The sequence below is a fragment of the Clytia hemisphaerica genome, unplaced genomic scaffold (genome assembly GCF_902728285.1).
Source record: "Clytia hemisphaerica strain Z4C2 unplaced genomic scaffold, Clytia hemisphaerica genome assembly, whole genome shotgun sequence".
Classification (NCBI taxonomy): Eukaryota; Metazoa; Cnidaria; class Hydrozoa; order Leptothecata; family Clytiidae; genus Clytia; species Clytia hemisphaerica.
This window is the reverse complement of record NW_027104328.1, coordinates 1,037,164-1,054,950: the sequence shown is the minus strand read 5'-3', so window position 1 is coordinate 1,054,950 and position 17,787 is coordinate 1,037,164. Positions and strand designations below refer to the sequence as shown.

The window sequence follows — 17,787 nt, the reverse complement described above, 5'->3', positions numbered from 1 at the left end:
TAGTAATACACTATCTTTAAATCAGGTTATTGTCATCAACAATCAATAAAACAATGCTTTCTCTTAATTAATTTTGATAAATCTCAAACAACAATTAAGTATACTTTTGACATTATATATTCTCATCATAAAACCATAATAGCTTGCATTGGTGCTGTGTTCTAGCCTCCAAGGATATAATTGACTGATCTTAATTAGCTTTTATTCATTATAAATTACTATTAGCAACTAGTCATTAGCAACTTAATTATACACCCCACTACTCTCACATAATTAACTTCTTTTTTAATGACTTTTGTTTTCATTCTATCTACCCTTCTATTTTATTAGTCATACCCTTAGATCTTTTGAGTGTGATTTTTTATGATTTTTTTTGACCGACGGAAAAAATATTATAAGCGCCTATGTGTTATTTTCTAATAAGACGCTTAATAATGTTGTTTTGAAAAAAAATGTAAATATTGTAGGATTTTTGGGTCGTGAAAATATTAATTGGAGTTTTGGTATTTCTATTTTTGAAAGATGCTCATTTCGAGAACATTAGCGCAATGGGTGTGCGGTATCGGGTTGGTCCAACTTTTCTTTGCTACTGCACTGACCGTTTGTGGATTTATTGCTTTGGGCTTATTTCATAATGTCAATGGTTATGGTATATGGCTTGGATTACCGGTAGGTAAAAACTAAACTCTTAAATGTTGCTAAAACCTGTTCGTTTTTGACAACTTTTAGGCAGAGTGTAAAACGTGATGTCTAACCACCGTTCAACGAGTTTTTACTACACTTATACAAACGCCTGATTGCAAACAACTCTCAGTTTGCTATCGCATACAATCAGATTCTAGTATTTTCTCTCACAATCAAGACGAGATTTTTCACGTCAAAATTATACTATTAGCTTAGAATCTTGGGGATGTCTACAGTTGAGTCACCATAGCTCGACCGTCTATAAATCAGATGTTTATTTAAATCGAACAATTCGATAAAATCCAGAATCTCCGTATTGCAAATTAGGCTATGATAGTCTTACTAGGCCAGAACTGATATTCTAGTTAGAGAATTCCTGGCTTAATTAGGATATTGAGAAAATTCAAACTTAAATGGTGTAAATCCATTTCATCATGGACATTCTTAACTTTTTTGGGAAAATCAACCTAAAATATTTTTACAGCATTCTTAAGTTAGGATCCTAATTCAGACTAGATTTAACATTTAGTATATACGTCTCAAGCATAAAATAGCATTTTTGTGAAAGGAGTAAGCCTTACTTGGCGTCTTGGGGGTAATTGACAATTTGTAATTGAAAATGCTCTAAAAATTGCATTCTTAGCTTGAGTAGCAAAATTCCATGATGGTGATATTCTTAGCATTATTCTTAATTTTTTGGCCATTTTCATCATGGACATTCTTATAAAGTGTATTCTTATAAAAAAGCGTGTATCTAGACAACAAGTAAACATTGGAATCATTATTAACATATACATATTTGTCCGTTTTTAGAACGGAGTGAAAGGATACCTTGAAATAATATCTAAAGATATTTTAGGAATAAAGCCTATTTCGCCGCCCATAGATCCATGTATTTGCTAGGCCATATTTTCACGGAAAAGTAATTGTTTTCCTCAGGATTTATAAAAATGGCGCATAAAGATGATATTGTATTGAAAGGAAAGTGCAAAGTTTACTATATTTTGAACCCGTCCAAAACACATATTCAAAAATATCAAGTATCTTTAATGAAATCTAAAATTTACCAAAGATTGAGCACGCAGAACTCTTTAAAATAAAAAAAAACATGATTTATCTTCGTCGAATATAAATTAGTCTATAAAAGGTAGCTTGTGTTTGTTGAAAAACTATTATCCATATGATAGTAATAACGGACTATAACTTAGACATCGTATCCAAGTTAGAAAATAATTGGACAACATGGCCTAATTTGAAAGAGTTCCTGTCTGATGAATTCAAACAGCGACTCTAGCCACAAGGTCTTTCTATAGTTCAAACTCTCAATCGTTAAAAATGATTAGAACGCTCTTGGCATTCGAATTATGTATGAAAACCGGACTGTAAACAGCTGAGTTTACCAGAGTATGAAATGACCATAAAATTGCTGACGGGTCTTCTCTTTTATCTAACTCCAAATAATTATGCCAAACTTGATAATGTTTCAAACTTCGAAGTTATCTAAATGCTTGTTCCCAAGATGTAATTTGGAAAATACTCATGGAGATCAAAACAAAGGAGATCTTGAAACTAAGACGTAAGCGTACGAATTAGCCTGGTAACTTTTACCTTATGGTAACATGTCTAGTTGACCCTTGCCTAGCTAACTAAGCCCATATTCACAAGGCTAATTTCAATATAGCCTTTACGGATTTTAAGTTTGCCTTGGAATACTACGCTAGTTACTCAGTCACAGCTTACCATCAGATCTATCCTAGTGACTGAATCAAACTACTCTCGGGTACCTAATAGCCGGGGGGCCCGCTAATTAATTTTTCGAAAATTTTCCACCCAGGACATTCTTATTCCAACCCCCAACCCCCCACTTATTGATTTTTGGGAAAATTGTTTTTGAAAGTTCCCTCTTTTGCCCTAATTCTGCTGTATCAGCCTCCTTTTCGAACATTTTCCACCCAGGACATTTTTATTCCAACCCCCCGCTTATTAAATTTTGAGATTTTTTCCAACCCCCCCGCTTATTAAATTTTGAGATTTTTTCCAACCCCCCTGCTTATTCCAAACCCCCCGGGCTATTAGGTACCCGAGAGTAGCTAGTTTCACCCATTAACCTTCTTCAGCAGCACACTTTGTTTTGAGAGTTTTTCTCGTTTTTTGGCAAATATCGAAATTCAAATGGCGTTCGTGGCTATAGCAATACAATGGAGTTTCTATAACTCAAACACAGCACGGGGAACACAAATTTGTTCAAGTTAAAAAAACATTTCAAGTTTCGGAGTAAAGTTCAGAAGGTATTGTTAACTGAGGGGCCGGGAAAACTTTTTCGAGTCAAGGAAAAATTCGAGTTACAGAGGTTCGAGTTAAAGAGACTCTACTGTATTGTTAACTGAAGGGACAAGAAAACTTGTTCGTGTTAGGGGAATTTCGAGTTATGAAGTAAAGTTCACGAGACATTGCTGACTAAAGGGACCAGAATCTTCATCTGAGTTAAGGAGATATTTCAGTTGTAGAGGCTCGAATTATAGAGACTCCACTATAGATTTTAGTCAAAATAAAATAATTAACATCGTTGGTACGATCTCGTCTTTTCTCGCTTTTTAAAACAATAGAGTTTTCGGCCGCAAATAATATTGAACTCATATCACCAAAACCTTTGCAAAACTGCAACATTGAAAAGTTACTGATGTAGAGCACATATATCTATTAAAAACACTAGAGATCTATTCCCATGGATTTGTCGTGCTTTGGCTGGAAAGTGTGCCGTAGTTAGGTAGAAAATCCTACATAGGTCACGTGACATTACAATAGAATTTCAGCGCTTGACCAATCATAAGCTTCGCAGGTTTTCGAAAACAATAACAGCAATATTTTTGGCTATATTCCCTTTTTTTTTGCCTACGATGGCTTAAAACACGATATCTAGCCCTTCAGGCTTTATGAATCTAAGGCTATTTCTGGCTGGAGAAAAACAATGCACCATTTTTTTAAAGTAGACCACAATTCGGTGTGGGTGATTTGATCATTTAAGAACATTCTCTCGCTAACTCGCTTCGGACAATACTAGTTGTTTACTTTAATTGAACAAATTGCCGGCGCCGAATTGTGGTCTACATTTCGAAAAGATGGCACATTCAACCCCACAAGCGCAAATTACGAGTATATCCGACATTGATGTGGATAGGAGGAACAATTTTTTTCCAAACTGAAAAAAAAACGTTTTTCAATCTCAAAAGAGATTGACTGATATTCTGATCGTTTTTGAACCATAATATTTTGTGAGTCAAAAGTCGAAAAAAGATCTTAATGAATTATCGCTGCTAGATGTTTTGAGAATAGGTACCACTGATTTTCACATTCAAATAATGTTTCAATATAATACAAGATCATGAGAATCAATAATGCTTTATAGCTAACTTATGGTTGACGGGTGCCCTCGCAGCCATTATGGATTATCATGGTTATGCTTGCTGAGTTTATACACGTTGTTTTTTATAAGAACAAACTATATAAGAAAATAAGGCTTCAATGGCAAAAACGCTAAGAACAAGTTAGGAACATTTTAAGGCTTAGAAGGCTCGAAAACACCCGAAACGGGTAAATATGGTCACAAAATGGAGAAAATAAGAACATTTTTATGCTTAACCCAAAAAGTTGCGAACATCTGAAGGCTTAAAAAATATGTATATTCTTATATGAAAATGTGTGGGGATGAGAAAATGTATACTCATAATGCAAGAGCTTCATGGGGAGATATAATCTCTTAGTAGATTAGAAAACGGTAATTCAAAATAGCGCTATGATTAATAAACTGATTCATAACTTATATGAATAGGTATTAAGTTTTGACAAAGATTTTGCGGTGTGGTTTTGATAGAATTCCTCAAATATTTGGGTTGATAAAATTATGTTTGCAAGCTTTCAGAGCCAGCTTTCAGTATTTCAAGCAACCCTATCTTATCTAAGCCCACAACTAGTGATATGCTGAAACTATTTACAATCAAAAGATATCATTTGGACGTTAAAACCATATTCAAAGTATTTCAAAACTGTAAGCTAAAGGGAAAAGCATGATTAACGTCAAGGCTATGGGTTTCTCTGTAAGCATGGTTGATATCCATGGGAATCTAAGAATTTATAGGCCGTACTACGCTAAGCTATACGTAAAGTACACTCTGGTACATACTAGGTATTATAGTTAAAGGGAAAACTAAATCATGCCAGTCATGAGATACCCCGGGGGGCGAGTGGGGGTGGGTGCACTCGATTTCTAAACGACGGCATGTGCCGACAAAAAATTGCCTTCTAAAAAACTACAAAGTACACCCTTACAGTGCTTTTCAGTGGTCTCGAAAAACCTACCCTTAAGGGTGGCACATGCCGTAGGTCGGACCACATGATTACCCCCCCCCCCTTCTCCTCATGGGTGAGATACCTCTCACTTTTTTAGCTGTTTTGGATGTATCCGCAAGAAAAATGACGTTTCCACGTACGAAATTTTGCGTATCAATGAATATCTCACGGTGTTTGCGAATTTCTACGGAATCAAAATTGTTGACGGATATCCTGGGACATTTAATAAAGAAAAACTAAATTCATTCAGAAGTTAAAGCTGAAAATTGATTAACTATGAAAGAAATAGCACCGGAATTTTGACAATAATTGACCTACTAAAAATAATTCCGGTGGGTCTTTTAAAAAATATTTTTGTATCAAAAGTATAAAAAAAACACACCAAGCATAGAGTCTCAGTATGATTTCAAACAGTCAGACTCTTTCTTAATTTTCACTATAGGCTGTGTATGAAAAAACCTGGAAAACAGCGCACTAAAACTGCGAATCTATTCCGGTCGATAAAGTTGTCCTACATAGCAAAAAAACAACATGATATTTCTAACACATTGAATTTAAAGCCCGAAGGGCTAGAGTAGAACTTCTAACCTTTCCCAGGCAAGAAAAAGTGAAGCCACTTTTTTCCCATCCAAGAACAATCATGACGATGAATTTTATCTAGTGGTTCCTTTTCTTTTGAGAACTGCATTTTTTGAAATCTAGTGATAGATTTTACGTCATTTGTATAAAAACCACGCGTGGGCGTGTAAATAGCTTCATTTCCCATCCAGGAGTCTCGAGTCTAGCCATTCGGGCTTGAAAGTCAATGGTCTAACAAAATCTAGCCTGTCTTCCTCCCTGTAATACACCTTCAAAAAAAAAGCAAATATCTTATGCTGCTGACGTCAGCATGTTCGAGATCATATTTTACGCAAGAAATCATTATGCGTTTCGATAAGAACTATCGATTAGAGAATATACAGCTACCACTATTCAATTCGATCTGCTCTCTAGAGAACTTACATTTTTCTTCGAATTAGATTAAGGAGAGTATTTTACTCAACTTTTCAGCAGAGCGGGCCGATGTTTTGTTCGGTTTTTAGAAAGATTCGAATTACCTTAAGGGAACTTATTTTGACGGGAACTAATTTTGGCGGGCAGCAAATATCCTAAATTTTTTCAATTTTGGCGGTAACTTATTTTGGCGAATAGTGAATATTTTTAATTTTGGCGTGAACTAATTTTGGCGAATGACAGCGTAAATCTGTTCTATTTTGCATTATTTTGAGCAATTTTGATGAATTTCAGGGGTTATTTAGGCAAGGAAACAAAAAAATTAATTTTGGCGGGAACTTATTTTGGCGAGTGAGCAAAATATTTAATTTTGGCGGGAACTAATTTCGCCAAATCCGCTAAAATTAGTTCCCGCCAAAATAAGGCCAGTTCGCTGGCGGACTATGATGTGAAGAGACTCCACCGTATTGCAAAAGCAATGCAAATTATTTACTCCATTGCTTACTTGGACCATCAAAATTGTAGATCGTTTTAATTCTTATTCAACATTTTTTGACGTCAAAGCGTTCTAAATTGAGGGTTTGCATTATGTAATTAGAGGACATTCATTACATTTCGTTTTGATGATTCCTTTTAATAACTGCAATAACAACTTCACAAACTCAGTGATTCAGACTCTAATCTAATTATCGTTAAATTGACTTTAATACCTGAAATTCTCTAGTCCTAAAAACCGACTCATTAATCTTAAATCTTAAACAGGATATCTAGGCGGAGCAATTATTTCATCGAATCCAGGTATTTTAAACCTTGCGCAAACGTCTTCAGTGAATTACCATGCGCGTAAGAAAATTATGATCATCTGTTATCAGGTTACCTTACTATTATTGTACAGCGACTGTAGTGCAGTGGTAGAGCAAGATTGTGAGTTCAAACCCCAGTCGGGTCATACCAAAGATTCTCAAAATGGTACTCGATGCCTCTCTGCTTGATGCTTAGCAATGAAGAGAAAGATCAAGGGTAAGTGGAGAAATCTAGGGAGAAAGAGTGGCACCCTCCCCTACCTTCGGGTAAACAGCTATCGAACGAGGAGCCTTCGGGTCGCCTCCGACCGCAGTCTCAGCCTCACTTGCTATTATCGTATAATTTCGTTATTTTCCAGGCCTTGATACCTGGCTTAGTAAGCGTGATAACACTTGGAACAAGACAAAGCAGTGCCGTAAGTATTAAATTTTAATAATAATGTGAGCCTGATATAGGGGCAGATACTTGCTTATATGAAAAAACATGAATTAGTATCTGGCACCCCGCGAACCCTTAAAACTTTCTTAACTTGTTCTTAATATTTTGGCCATCGAAGCCTCATTCATGTTCTTATATAGTCTAGTTAGATTGTTTTCCTTATTTCTTCCATAGTCAGGCACAGTGTTCCTAACAAGCCTCGTCATCCTGGGTATCGGTATCTGGCACTCAGTTGAAATATATGAGAAGAAAGACTTCTGGGAGAAATATCGTGGCTACGCAGAGGAAACACCAGCGAAGCCATTGTGCAAACAACTGGAAAGAACGGTGGAAGATTATCTGGGCAATTATCATTGCTATTGTGATAATGATCCGCAAGAATATAATGAATCGGGATATGTTGGTAAGTTTATGAAGTCAATTAATCATTTACCATTTAAATTTTGGCGGAAAGAGAATTTGGTGGATTTGGCGAATTAAATTTTTCCCACCATCCGCCAAATTAAATTCCCGCCAAATTTAACTTCAGGCCTTAAAAAAAGTTTTTTCCTCACGTAATACCGTTGTTTGGCCTAAAATATCCTTCATCCGCTAAATTAAGTTCCCGCAAAATTAGATTTTTTTAGCTATCCAGTAAATTAGATTCCCTCTGAAAAATATTTTTTCTGGCGACCCACCAAGTTAAAGTCCCACCAAAATTTCTTCCCTTAAAAATGAAATTTTATTCATCTCAAACTAAGCCCTGCATTGTTTTTGTTAAATCTTGCTTGCAACTCAACTTTTAAGAATGTTTTTTTTGGCATACCGGATAAGTGGGATGGGGGAACCTGGGAACCTAAAGTGGGAACCTAAATGAACACCTGAAAAGTGGGATGGGGGGACCTAAGTGGGAACCTAAATGAACACCGGAAAAGTGGGATGGGGGAACCTAAAGTGGGAACCTAAATGAACACCTGAAAAGTGGGATGGGGGAACCTAAGTGGGAACCTAAACGACTACCGGAAAAGTGGGATGGGGGAACCTAAGTGGGAACCTAAGTTGTTTAATTATTAATAGAATTGAAATATTTTTCTTTAAAAACAAATACATAAAGATAAGAAAGATATTATATGCAATGAAAGAAAAAACCTTTTATCATAATAAATAAGAACACCAGTTATTTACTTTTTACATTACGGTTCGCAAACAATAATGTTGAAAATAAAACAAAGGGAATTTATTTATTCAATTAGCTCAAAAAAGCATGTTTATTTATCAGCAGTTTTATAGTGCATCTTTTTGAAAGGTTCTTTTTAGTAAATTGACTTAATTGACTTTAAACTTTAAACTTTAAACCGTCATATCTTCAAATCTAGAAGGAATTAGAAGTTCGTTCATAGCTCGATGGATAACTTAGAGCCTCTTCTTTCTTTTGCACGGATCTAATTTGCTTGAATACAGAATCTAGTAAAACATTATTTACGATCTAGTTTTTGTTCACTCTTGATGCAATACACATTGTTTTTTATTAGCAGCTCCAATTTTCGGGTCAGGGCTGGGGTCGCTTAGCATTTAACGGATTCTAGCTCGTTTTTCTTTCTGTACCAACCAAACAGTACAGCGTGTGAATACACTTCATTAATTAAAAATGTTTGATAGTAAAATAGAACATATTGCACGGCTTGCCACGTTTCAATACACATAGGCATAGATCCACGGGGGGGGGCACTCAAGGTAAACGACCTACCGTACGTGCGGCCCTTTTTTCCAAGCTTCCCAAAGTACACTGTAAGGGTGGAAATGAGCAAAAATTAGAATAAGTTCACTCTAAGGGTTTAAAATTTGGTCAAAGGACTGGCTTTTAGAATTTCATCCGAACAAGTGTCATGTTTTAACACTGGGTAAATTTTGGAACATCAAATATGTCCATCCCTATACCATAGCAGGATCTGTTCTAGAACATGTTGACCAAGAAAAAGATCTAGGAGTGATAATCGATAGTAACCTGACCTTTGAAGCCCATATATTCAGTAAAATCAAGAAAGCTAACTCTATCGTTGGCTTGATTAGCAGGAGCTTCGAATTTCTCTCACCAGATATGTTTCGAACGCTTTTCATTGCATTTGTCAGACCCCATTTGGAATATGCACATGTAGTATGGTCTCCAAGGCTAATCAAACATATCAAAGCAATTGAGGGCGTCCAACGAAGAGCTACAAGGCTAGTTAGTTGCTATAGAAACTACTCATACGAAGATCGGCTACGACTCATCAATCTACCTAGCCTAAAGACCAGGCGGCAAGTTGGTGATATGGTGGAAGTTTTCAAGAACCTCCACATTTATGACGAGTCTATAAGATCAGAGAAATTTACTCCTCGAACACGACCACGACGTCAGCATGATTACGAGCTTCAAAGGAACTTTGCTAATGACGGTATGAGAGGCTACCAAAGCAACTCTCTTTTTCACAGAAGTGTGAACCCTTGGATGATCTAGAAGAAGATATTGTTGAAGCACCATCCTTACAAGTCTTCAAAGAGCGTTTGATAAAAGAAAGGGAGAAAAAACTTTATAAAATGTAAAATCAAAAGTTCTGTTTCATAGAGGTCAATAGACCTGCGAAATATATTGTATATTGCTATAAAAAAAAAAAAATAAAAAAAAAAATAATAAAAATAAAAATTTAGGTTCCCACTTTAGGTTCCCCCATCCCACTTTTCCGGTGTTCATTTAGGTTCCCACTTAGGTTCCCCCATCCCACTTTTCAGGTGTTAATTTAGGTTCCTACTTAGGTTCCCCCATCCCACTTTTCAGGTGTTAATTTAGGTTCCCACTTAGGTTCCCCCATCCCCACTTTTAGTTCATTTAGGTTCCACTAGGTTCCCCCATCCCACTTTTCAGGTGTTCATTTAGGTTCCCACTTAGGTTCCCCCATCCCACTTTTCAGGTGTTCATTTAGGTTCCCACTTAGGTTCTCCCATCCCACTTTTCAGGTGTTCATTTAGGTTCCCACTTAGGTTCCCCCATCCCACTTTTCAGGTGTTCATTTAGGTTCCCACTTTAGGTTCCCGGGTTCCCCCATCCCACTTATCCGGTATGCCGTTTTTTTTTATATATACAACTTGATTTTTATAAAAGAATCATGCTGATTTGTGAGTAAAATAAAAAGAAACATTCATAAAGTGAGGATTTAAAAAATTGGGGAAATGTTTCTCTCACTCTACTTTTTTCTCAAAAAAGTTTACTTCGTAATCACAGTTTGGAGCCTTTAGCAATTGAAGATAAATATTCAAAATGAAAGAGTGTCCAGTTTTTAGAGATATTGTAACACGATTGAAAATATAAACTATGAAAATTAAGTATTTGAATAATCGCACGCCTAGACCACTATAAATCAAAATCTAGGCGTGCGATGATCACACGTGAATTTTTCTTATGCCGAAGCACTTCTACGAGTGCTTTAAAAAATCGATTTTTTGGGATCGAAATTTAGCAAAAAAAAATTTTTTTGCGGCCGGCCGGGTGAGTGTTTTTTTCGTCACCCGGTGGACCGGAAACAAAAATATTTTTAGGGTTCGCCTAAGGTATTTATCTTGGTTTAAACTTTCTGTAATCGTGAATCTCTGGAAACCATTGAATTTGATCGAACTTTTCGAGTATTCTAAGACTTCCTGTAATTTAATTTGTTTTTTAGAGAAAACTCTAAAGTTATTTTCAAAATTAGCTGTTGGTAAAGTTGCAAATATGTAAACAATTTTTCAATAAATGTTTATTAAGTTCATACGGGCCACGTGTTTTGGATGGGAAATAAGTGGCTTCATTTCCCATACAGCTTTCGTATCTAGCTTTTTTGGGGGCTTTGAAATCAATGGTCCCAATAGCACAAATGAAAACCCCCTATAGGCTGCCATAAGGTTTAATATAAGGTTATGAGGGGGTTAAAATAATTGAAATTCCTTATCAAAATGATTGTTTGTAAGCTAGATCAGTCGGTAGAGCAATCGAAGGGTTGTGGGTTCGATTCCTAGTCACCCCGAACTCAGCGAATGAGTAGCTTAAATAGAGTAATCTGATCTAGGTGATAAGTTACTGGGAGCTGAGAGGAGGTGTGGCGCTCCACCTCAGCATTCGATCTTCCAGGTCTAGCGCAAATAGAAAAGGGGATAGACTCCCTCACTCCCGGCTCGGCCGACAGCCAACGGATGAATATATTTACTTACCTGCTGATCTTCATTTCAGTTCAATTTTGTGACGAATTTCGTGTCGGGGAGGACCTCTTCAACGCCATGTTCATTTTCTCCATTGCTGTTTCCGTTTTCTCATTATTAAACGCGTTGCTGTCAATCATCGCATGTTGTATATGCAAACCTAAAGAGGTAAGGAATTTAACTTTCCCAGCTGGTACGCAACGTTTTTTCGACTTTCATCTAACATTCACAACGTCCATATAACGTTAGATGAACGTTGAAACAACGTTGTGTGCCAGCTGGGTTTAACTCTAGACCACAAATTTATAAAGCCTGTTTAAGGGCTAGATAGAGTACTGAATAGTGTGCTGTGCAAAGCTTTAAAGCACTCCATCTAGCTCTTTGGGCTTCACAGAAATCTGTGCTCTAGACAGGAGCTCAAAATTAGAGCTAGGGTTACATTTTCGGACAGAATTTCAATTTTCGGATAAATTAGAAATTAGAAAATAACCTTTTAAAGATGTCATCATACAATGGGCTGACCAAAAGAGGTAATAAATGACTGTTATTACAATGAACTAAACATTCATACGAAAATGACTGCTATCAGAATGAACTAAGCATTCATACGCGGTGTTTAATCATTGGGCAAAGCCAATATTTTTGAAAAATTCGGGAAAAAATTCATGATTTTTTCAACATTTTCTGAAATATAAAATAAAATAAGGATTCCTGAGATTCGAGAGTAGCTTCAATCAATATCAATCAGTCTCTAATATAGAAAAGTTTTATTAATCTTCGTTAAGGCCGGTTTACACTTGCGCGCTGTGATATGTCATTAGTCAAAAGAAAAATGAACCAATTCCATTGGCGCGATCTGACGTAACGGATGAAAAAAGTTGAAATGTATTCAACTTTTATCTTCGAGTGCGCTTCATTTTTATAACGCAATCATTTTTCCAAGCAAAAAGGATTGAAGCCAAAAGATGCAATCTCACCGTGCGCAAGTGAAGACCGGCCTTTAGAGCAGATTCGAATGTATTGAATGTGACTGACTTACCACAAGAAAATTGCAAAGTAAAGAACTGCTGCCCTCCAAATTCGATTCACACGACGTTACTTTCATAAGTGAGGGTGACTTTCATCATCCCCAATAAACAGACTGTCTGTAATTTTCATATTAAACTAGAAAAAAAGCAAGCTACGCTTGTCTGATAGACTAAATAAATTGAGTACCAGAAAATGTTGTGGTCTTGAGGTGATGAAAGTTATTCCAACCTTTATGAACGTAATCCTAATGGACGGTCTATTATTTATTATTCTTTTGAATTTTGATCTAAAAACAAAAAGAAAACATTGTTGGACAGTTTAGAAACTATACACGAGATACCCGAGGGGGCGAGGTACTAGGGTTGACGGGTGAGGGGTATATATGGACGGAACCTTCGAAAACCCACCCTTAGAGAGACAAAGTTTCTAAATAAAAGTAACCCTTAGAGAGACATTTTTATAAAAATTTCTTCGATATTCAAAAGAATTCTCCAATGCTTTCGAAAAAATATTCTTACTCTCTTGACTTTTCACTCTTCTTTGACTCGAGTTTGTGAAAAAACGACCCTTAGAGAGACTTTGGAACGTGAAAAAACCGCTCCTTACCGTCTGCACATACCCAGCACTAAGTATCCCCCCCCGACAAGATTCCAATTTCGAGTTTTTGAGCAAAGACTCTCACAATGAGAGTGACGCCCCTCATACAACTTAACATCATCAGATTCCAATTTCGAGTTTTTATTTCAGCTACCACCATATCAGAAGAACCCACCCCCTGGTTATTATCACTCAGATGATCACAAAAATATCTACGCTGTGACGCGCTAACCCAGTATGAAAAGGGCTCAGTGAAACAAAAATTTAATTTTATCTTTACTTTGTGTTAATATAAAAATCTTTGTCTACCATAAATTTTAAATTTTAAGTGAACACGTTTTTTTATAAGAGCATTTAAAATTTTGAATCCTTAGAACATTCTTAACTTTTTACGTTTCAGGCCTTAGAATGTACTTATTTTCTCTTTTTTTCGACTATTTTTGTCTATCACTCAAATTGGGTGTTTTTGAGTCCGCAAAGCCTTAAAATTTTCTTAACTTGTGCTGAACTTTTTGGCCATTGAAGCCTTGTTTTCTTATTTAGTTTGTTCTTATAAAAAAATGGGTATCTAATTAATCTATGTTTGCTGATTCCATAAAATACTTTATAATACGTAAATTTTTATAACAATGTATAATTTATATCACTCAAAGACTAATTTTTCCATGCTTACATGTCATATATTATCATGTTATCTGTATCCTACTTAAAAAATAATAGAACTTGTGTCAAAAACTTGGTATTCTTTTTAGTATTTACAATACATAGACCCGAATAATATTTTCTGAAAAATAAATAAAATATTTAAAATCGAACATGGTTAAAAAATATTTTTACCTTATTACACGGAAATAAATAAACACATATGAACGGCCTTGAAATTAATACGCAGAAAATTAACACGAATTTTATTTGCTTTTTCAAGGACACCACGGCTGTTTTTAATTAAACGGGTTTTAATTAACACGAAATTCCTTAATTCGTGTTGACAATTTTAATTAGCACGACATTTCTTTATTCATGTTCATAATTACATGTTAAATTATTTTCGTGTAATAAGGTATACAAATTTTCATTAATTACCTCAGAGAGGTTTTCCATTGAAACTTTTTGAAGAAGAGAATGTCTAATGCAGCCATAATAAACTAAACCATCCGAATTCAAAAAGTCACTCCAAAGGCGGTACATCTAAATCATCAACAAAATCTTCTACATACTGATCTTCGCTCATTACATTTTCATTATTATTGGTCATTAATGAACCCCCTTTCCTCTTCTTTCCATTGAAAATAAACGAATTCAAATCTTTAGATTTTTCGTTTTCCTCTTTTACAATGTTTGTATAATCAATTTTATTCTCGTTCTCTGTCACTTCAAGTCGTTCAACCGACTTTTGCAAGTCGTCAGTATTCGTTTCACCAGAGTCACAACCGTTAGTTTTCGTCTCCCGAGTTTTAGTTGTCGCATCCCGAAACTCGTTACTGCCCATTTTCGCGACTTTAGAATCGGTTTTCGGCCGTCTAGAACCAGAGCAACGACCTTCAAGTATATATTTTAGCTTAGGCATGTTGATAAGTAAGTGTCCACTGGTTTGCGATCGCTGTGCTGTACTTTTATCTGGACTGATTTCTTCGTTGAGAGAGAGTTGAAGTATTTTCCCTTTCATTGTAACACAAACGTAGTGTGGTTGCAAATCAACATCGATCAGTGAGGTATCTGCAAAGATATAAAAAATATAACAAACCTAAACGATCATTTGTACTGCATACTACAATCATGAAAATATATTGAGATTTTTTTAGTGTATTTTCATGTTTTTCAGAATTTAAAGTTCGGGCGAGAATTGCTATTTTAGCACTTTCACTTTCTTTCATTGAATAATTCGTTTTTGGAGGGGTTCGTTGGCTTCTGGGCTATACTCCACGCCTTATTGGAGCAAATTTGAGCTTTTAAATCCTGAGATCCTAATGTCCTAAGGCTTAAGTCTCATGTTAAAACTCAGAGTTAAAACTCTACTTTCCAACCGTACTTTAACGCACTTAAAAATCATTTGTGATGTTAAAAATTTCGCAGGGAAATCCCCTTTAATTCAAATACTTTGTCCATGATTGTAGCTTGCGAGACTTTTTTGACCCTTACAGGGGCAACTTTTAATTTTCTGATTTTCGTAACCCTTAGAGAGACTTTGGAAAAGTGAAAGGTGAAAAAACCGACCCTTATCGTCCACACATACTTTTTCTGTCTATCCAATTCCCCTCGCATGACATGAGTTGGGGAAGGTATATTCACTGCCACAAAATTTCAAAAAAAATTAATTAAACTTCGCAAACCAGCCAACAATTTGCTGAAAATGACCGCCCTTTAAACACCAAAAAATAGCTTATTTACAGTTTATCTTACGCTGAAGATCTGATCTCAAAAATTTTGCATGCTATTAATTTCGCGATTCATCGAGTCTCAATCGATTTCGAAAGTTTATTTTCGCGAAAATGAAATGCATTCGTAAAAAAAACGCAAGATTAAATTTCGCGAAAATTAATCCGATTAAAGTCAGCAGTTAGAAGTTAGAAATGGTTTTTCTCACCTAAATGTTTGTAACACGCCACATCCAAAACGTAGCCCGTGAAGTCATCATTCTCTTGAAATTCAAAATCGATTTTATCCTGGTTAATATTCAACGGTCTTCCATCATCAGTGAAAAATCGGATTGTTCTTTGTAACGAATTTCTTAAATCGGGAAAATCGGTTTTCTTAGTTTCCTCTTTTTCTTTCCGTTTTTCTTCCATGAAATGGTGAGCTTCAACGCGACTTTGAGGAGTAAATTTCGAAGGTTTTGACCAGAATTCCTCTTCAGTCATTTTCTAAGATCGATCAAGAAAAAAATTTCCAAATCACATTATCACGAGTTAAATTTACAATTACAATTACTAACACTCTACTTTGCTAGCGTAGCCGGTCAGAGCATCTCACTAGTATACATATTAATTTTATAAATATTAATTTTATAAATATAAATATTTTTTTCTAGACTTTGCACACATATGTTATATAATATTTTCAGCTGAAGAGCCAAATGTAAATTTTGGAGATTGAAATATACCATTATTATTATTATTGTTATTAATTTCCTTTCTATTACGATCACGTTGATCACGTTGGTTCCTCCGATCAGGCATTCACACACTTTAAAATCTTGAATCCCAAAATAACGAACTTGAAAAATCGCCAATCATGCCATCACGAAAACTACTGGGGGGTCTCCTCCCGGTCAGACTGAGATAAAGCGCTACCATCAGCCAACAAATAGAGTTCATATCTCTTAAGAAATATAATGCCTCCCCCATATCTGACATCAAGAAAATCTAAGATCGACCAAGATCGAAAAATACAATGGCCTCCCTCCACACCTCACGATTCGATCATCGTATGACTGTCTTCAATTCTCCCATGACATCTTTACACGGAACGCGCGTATACTGTTATCCGTAAAACTACAAACCTCTTTTTTGACGCCGTTTGTCTCGATTTCCTCAATTTCTTGCTCTTTGTCTTGTTTAGCCAAATATATCTTTTCTTGTCTCAACATATCGCACCTCAGTTCAGTCAATTTCTGGTTCGCCTTTATGCGTTCAGACTTGGATATCGGTGTACCATCTAAACTGGTTAACTGAGGCAATGTCGCAATTACATAGTCTCGATAACCCACATATTCCGTACAAGGGTTACCCGTTAAATACATGTCCCGTAAAAATTCATTTCCTTTGAGTGACTCGATAGAGGTGATTTTACCAACGAAGTTAACAGTTAGATCAAGTTTTTTCAGCGACTCACACCCTTCCAGATTCTCAATAACCAAGATATTATTCAAAGCCAAATTCAAATACTCTAATTTCTTTAGTTGGTGAATGTTCTCAATTTTGGGAATCAAGTTAGATTGTAGGTATAAGATTTTCAAGTCTCGGCACCACTTCCCAATGTATTCTAAACGCTCAATGTCACATTGATGAAGTGAAATTTCTTCCAGTGTTGTGATTTCACAACCGTTATGCTCAGATCGTTTTCGTATCAGATCTTCAGTAATTTGCACCATTTTTAATGTACTATTTTAGTTTTTATTTTTGACTTATATTTTTATCCTAAAAAGAAAAAAAAGCATTGAGCCTTTCCCGAAAAAAAAACATATAACGTACCGGGTGCACCAAAAAAAAAAGTATACAACTTTGTCGAGATATTGTGAGCTTCAGGATTTAAATTTTTTGTTCATTCTTTTTTCATTGTATAGAGGATGCTGTAACTTGAATTTTGAGCTATCATACATTAAATTTGAAAAAGTAGTTTGAAAGTTATTTCCAAAAAACTGACTTTTTTTCCATGTCGAAATTTCAAAAAATCATTAAAAACAGCAATCACGTTATAAATAAGACAAAATGACAAAAACACAATTTCATTGTTTTTTTTATTCCTTTTTCTCTTATCTTATATTTTGCCAACAGTTTGTCCATCTTATTTGCACGTCATGAAGATTTCCAACACCAGCAAAAATTAAATCCTGAAGCTCACAATATCTCGACAAACCTGTATACTTTTTGTTGGTGCACCCGGTATATCTCAATAGAAATAGACCCAGAGGGTTCAAGAATTTCTAGCCACAAAGTGTTGGGCATCCCTAACAGGGGGATACGGGTTTTTTTTATGGAAAAGCTCATT

At 35.6% G+C, this 17,787-nt stretch overlaps 2 protein-coding genes across 2 annotated transcripts; one reads left to right on the top strand and one right to left on the bottom strand.

The window, feature by feature from the left end:
* The first annotated feature begins 493 nt into the window (after nucleotides 1-493).
* On the top strand, nucleotides 494-13,574 carry LOC136817697 (uncharacterized). The gene is made up of 5 exons (XM_067074011.1): nucleotides 494-669; nucleotides 7,187-7,243; nucleotides 7,441-7,669; nucleotides 11,486-11,622; nucleotides 13,231-13,574. Exons 1-5 carry the CDS (start codon nucleotides 523-525, stop codon nucleotides 13,309-13,311), a joined length of 651 nt encoding a protein of 216 aa, XP_066930112.1. The 5' UTR covers nucleotides 494-522; the 3' UTR covers nucleotides 13,312-13,574.
* Nucleotides 13,575-13,670: 96 nt separating this feature from the next.
* Nucleotides 13,671-17,226, bottom strand: LOC136817696 (dynein axonemal assembly factor 11-like). The gene is made up of 3 exons (XM_067074010.1): nucleotides 16,580-17,226; nucleotides 15,665-15,941; nucleotides 13,671-14,796 (listed from the first exon to the last, which is right to left on the bottom strand). The coding sequence occupies exons 1-3, from the start codon at nucleotides 17,168-17,170 to the stop codon at nucleotides 14,249-14,251; spliced, it is 1,416 nt and encodes a 471-aa protein (XP_066930111.1). The 5' UTR covers nucleotides 17,171-17,226; the 3' UTR covers nucleotides 13,671-14,248.
* Between the last annotated feature and the right edge of the window lie 561 nt (nucleotides 17,227-17,787).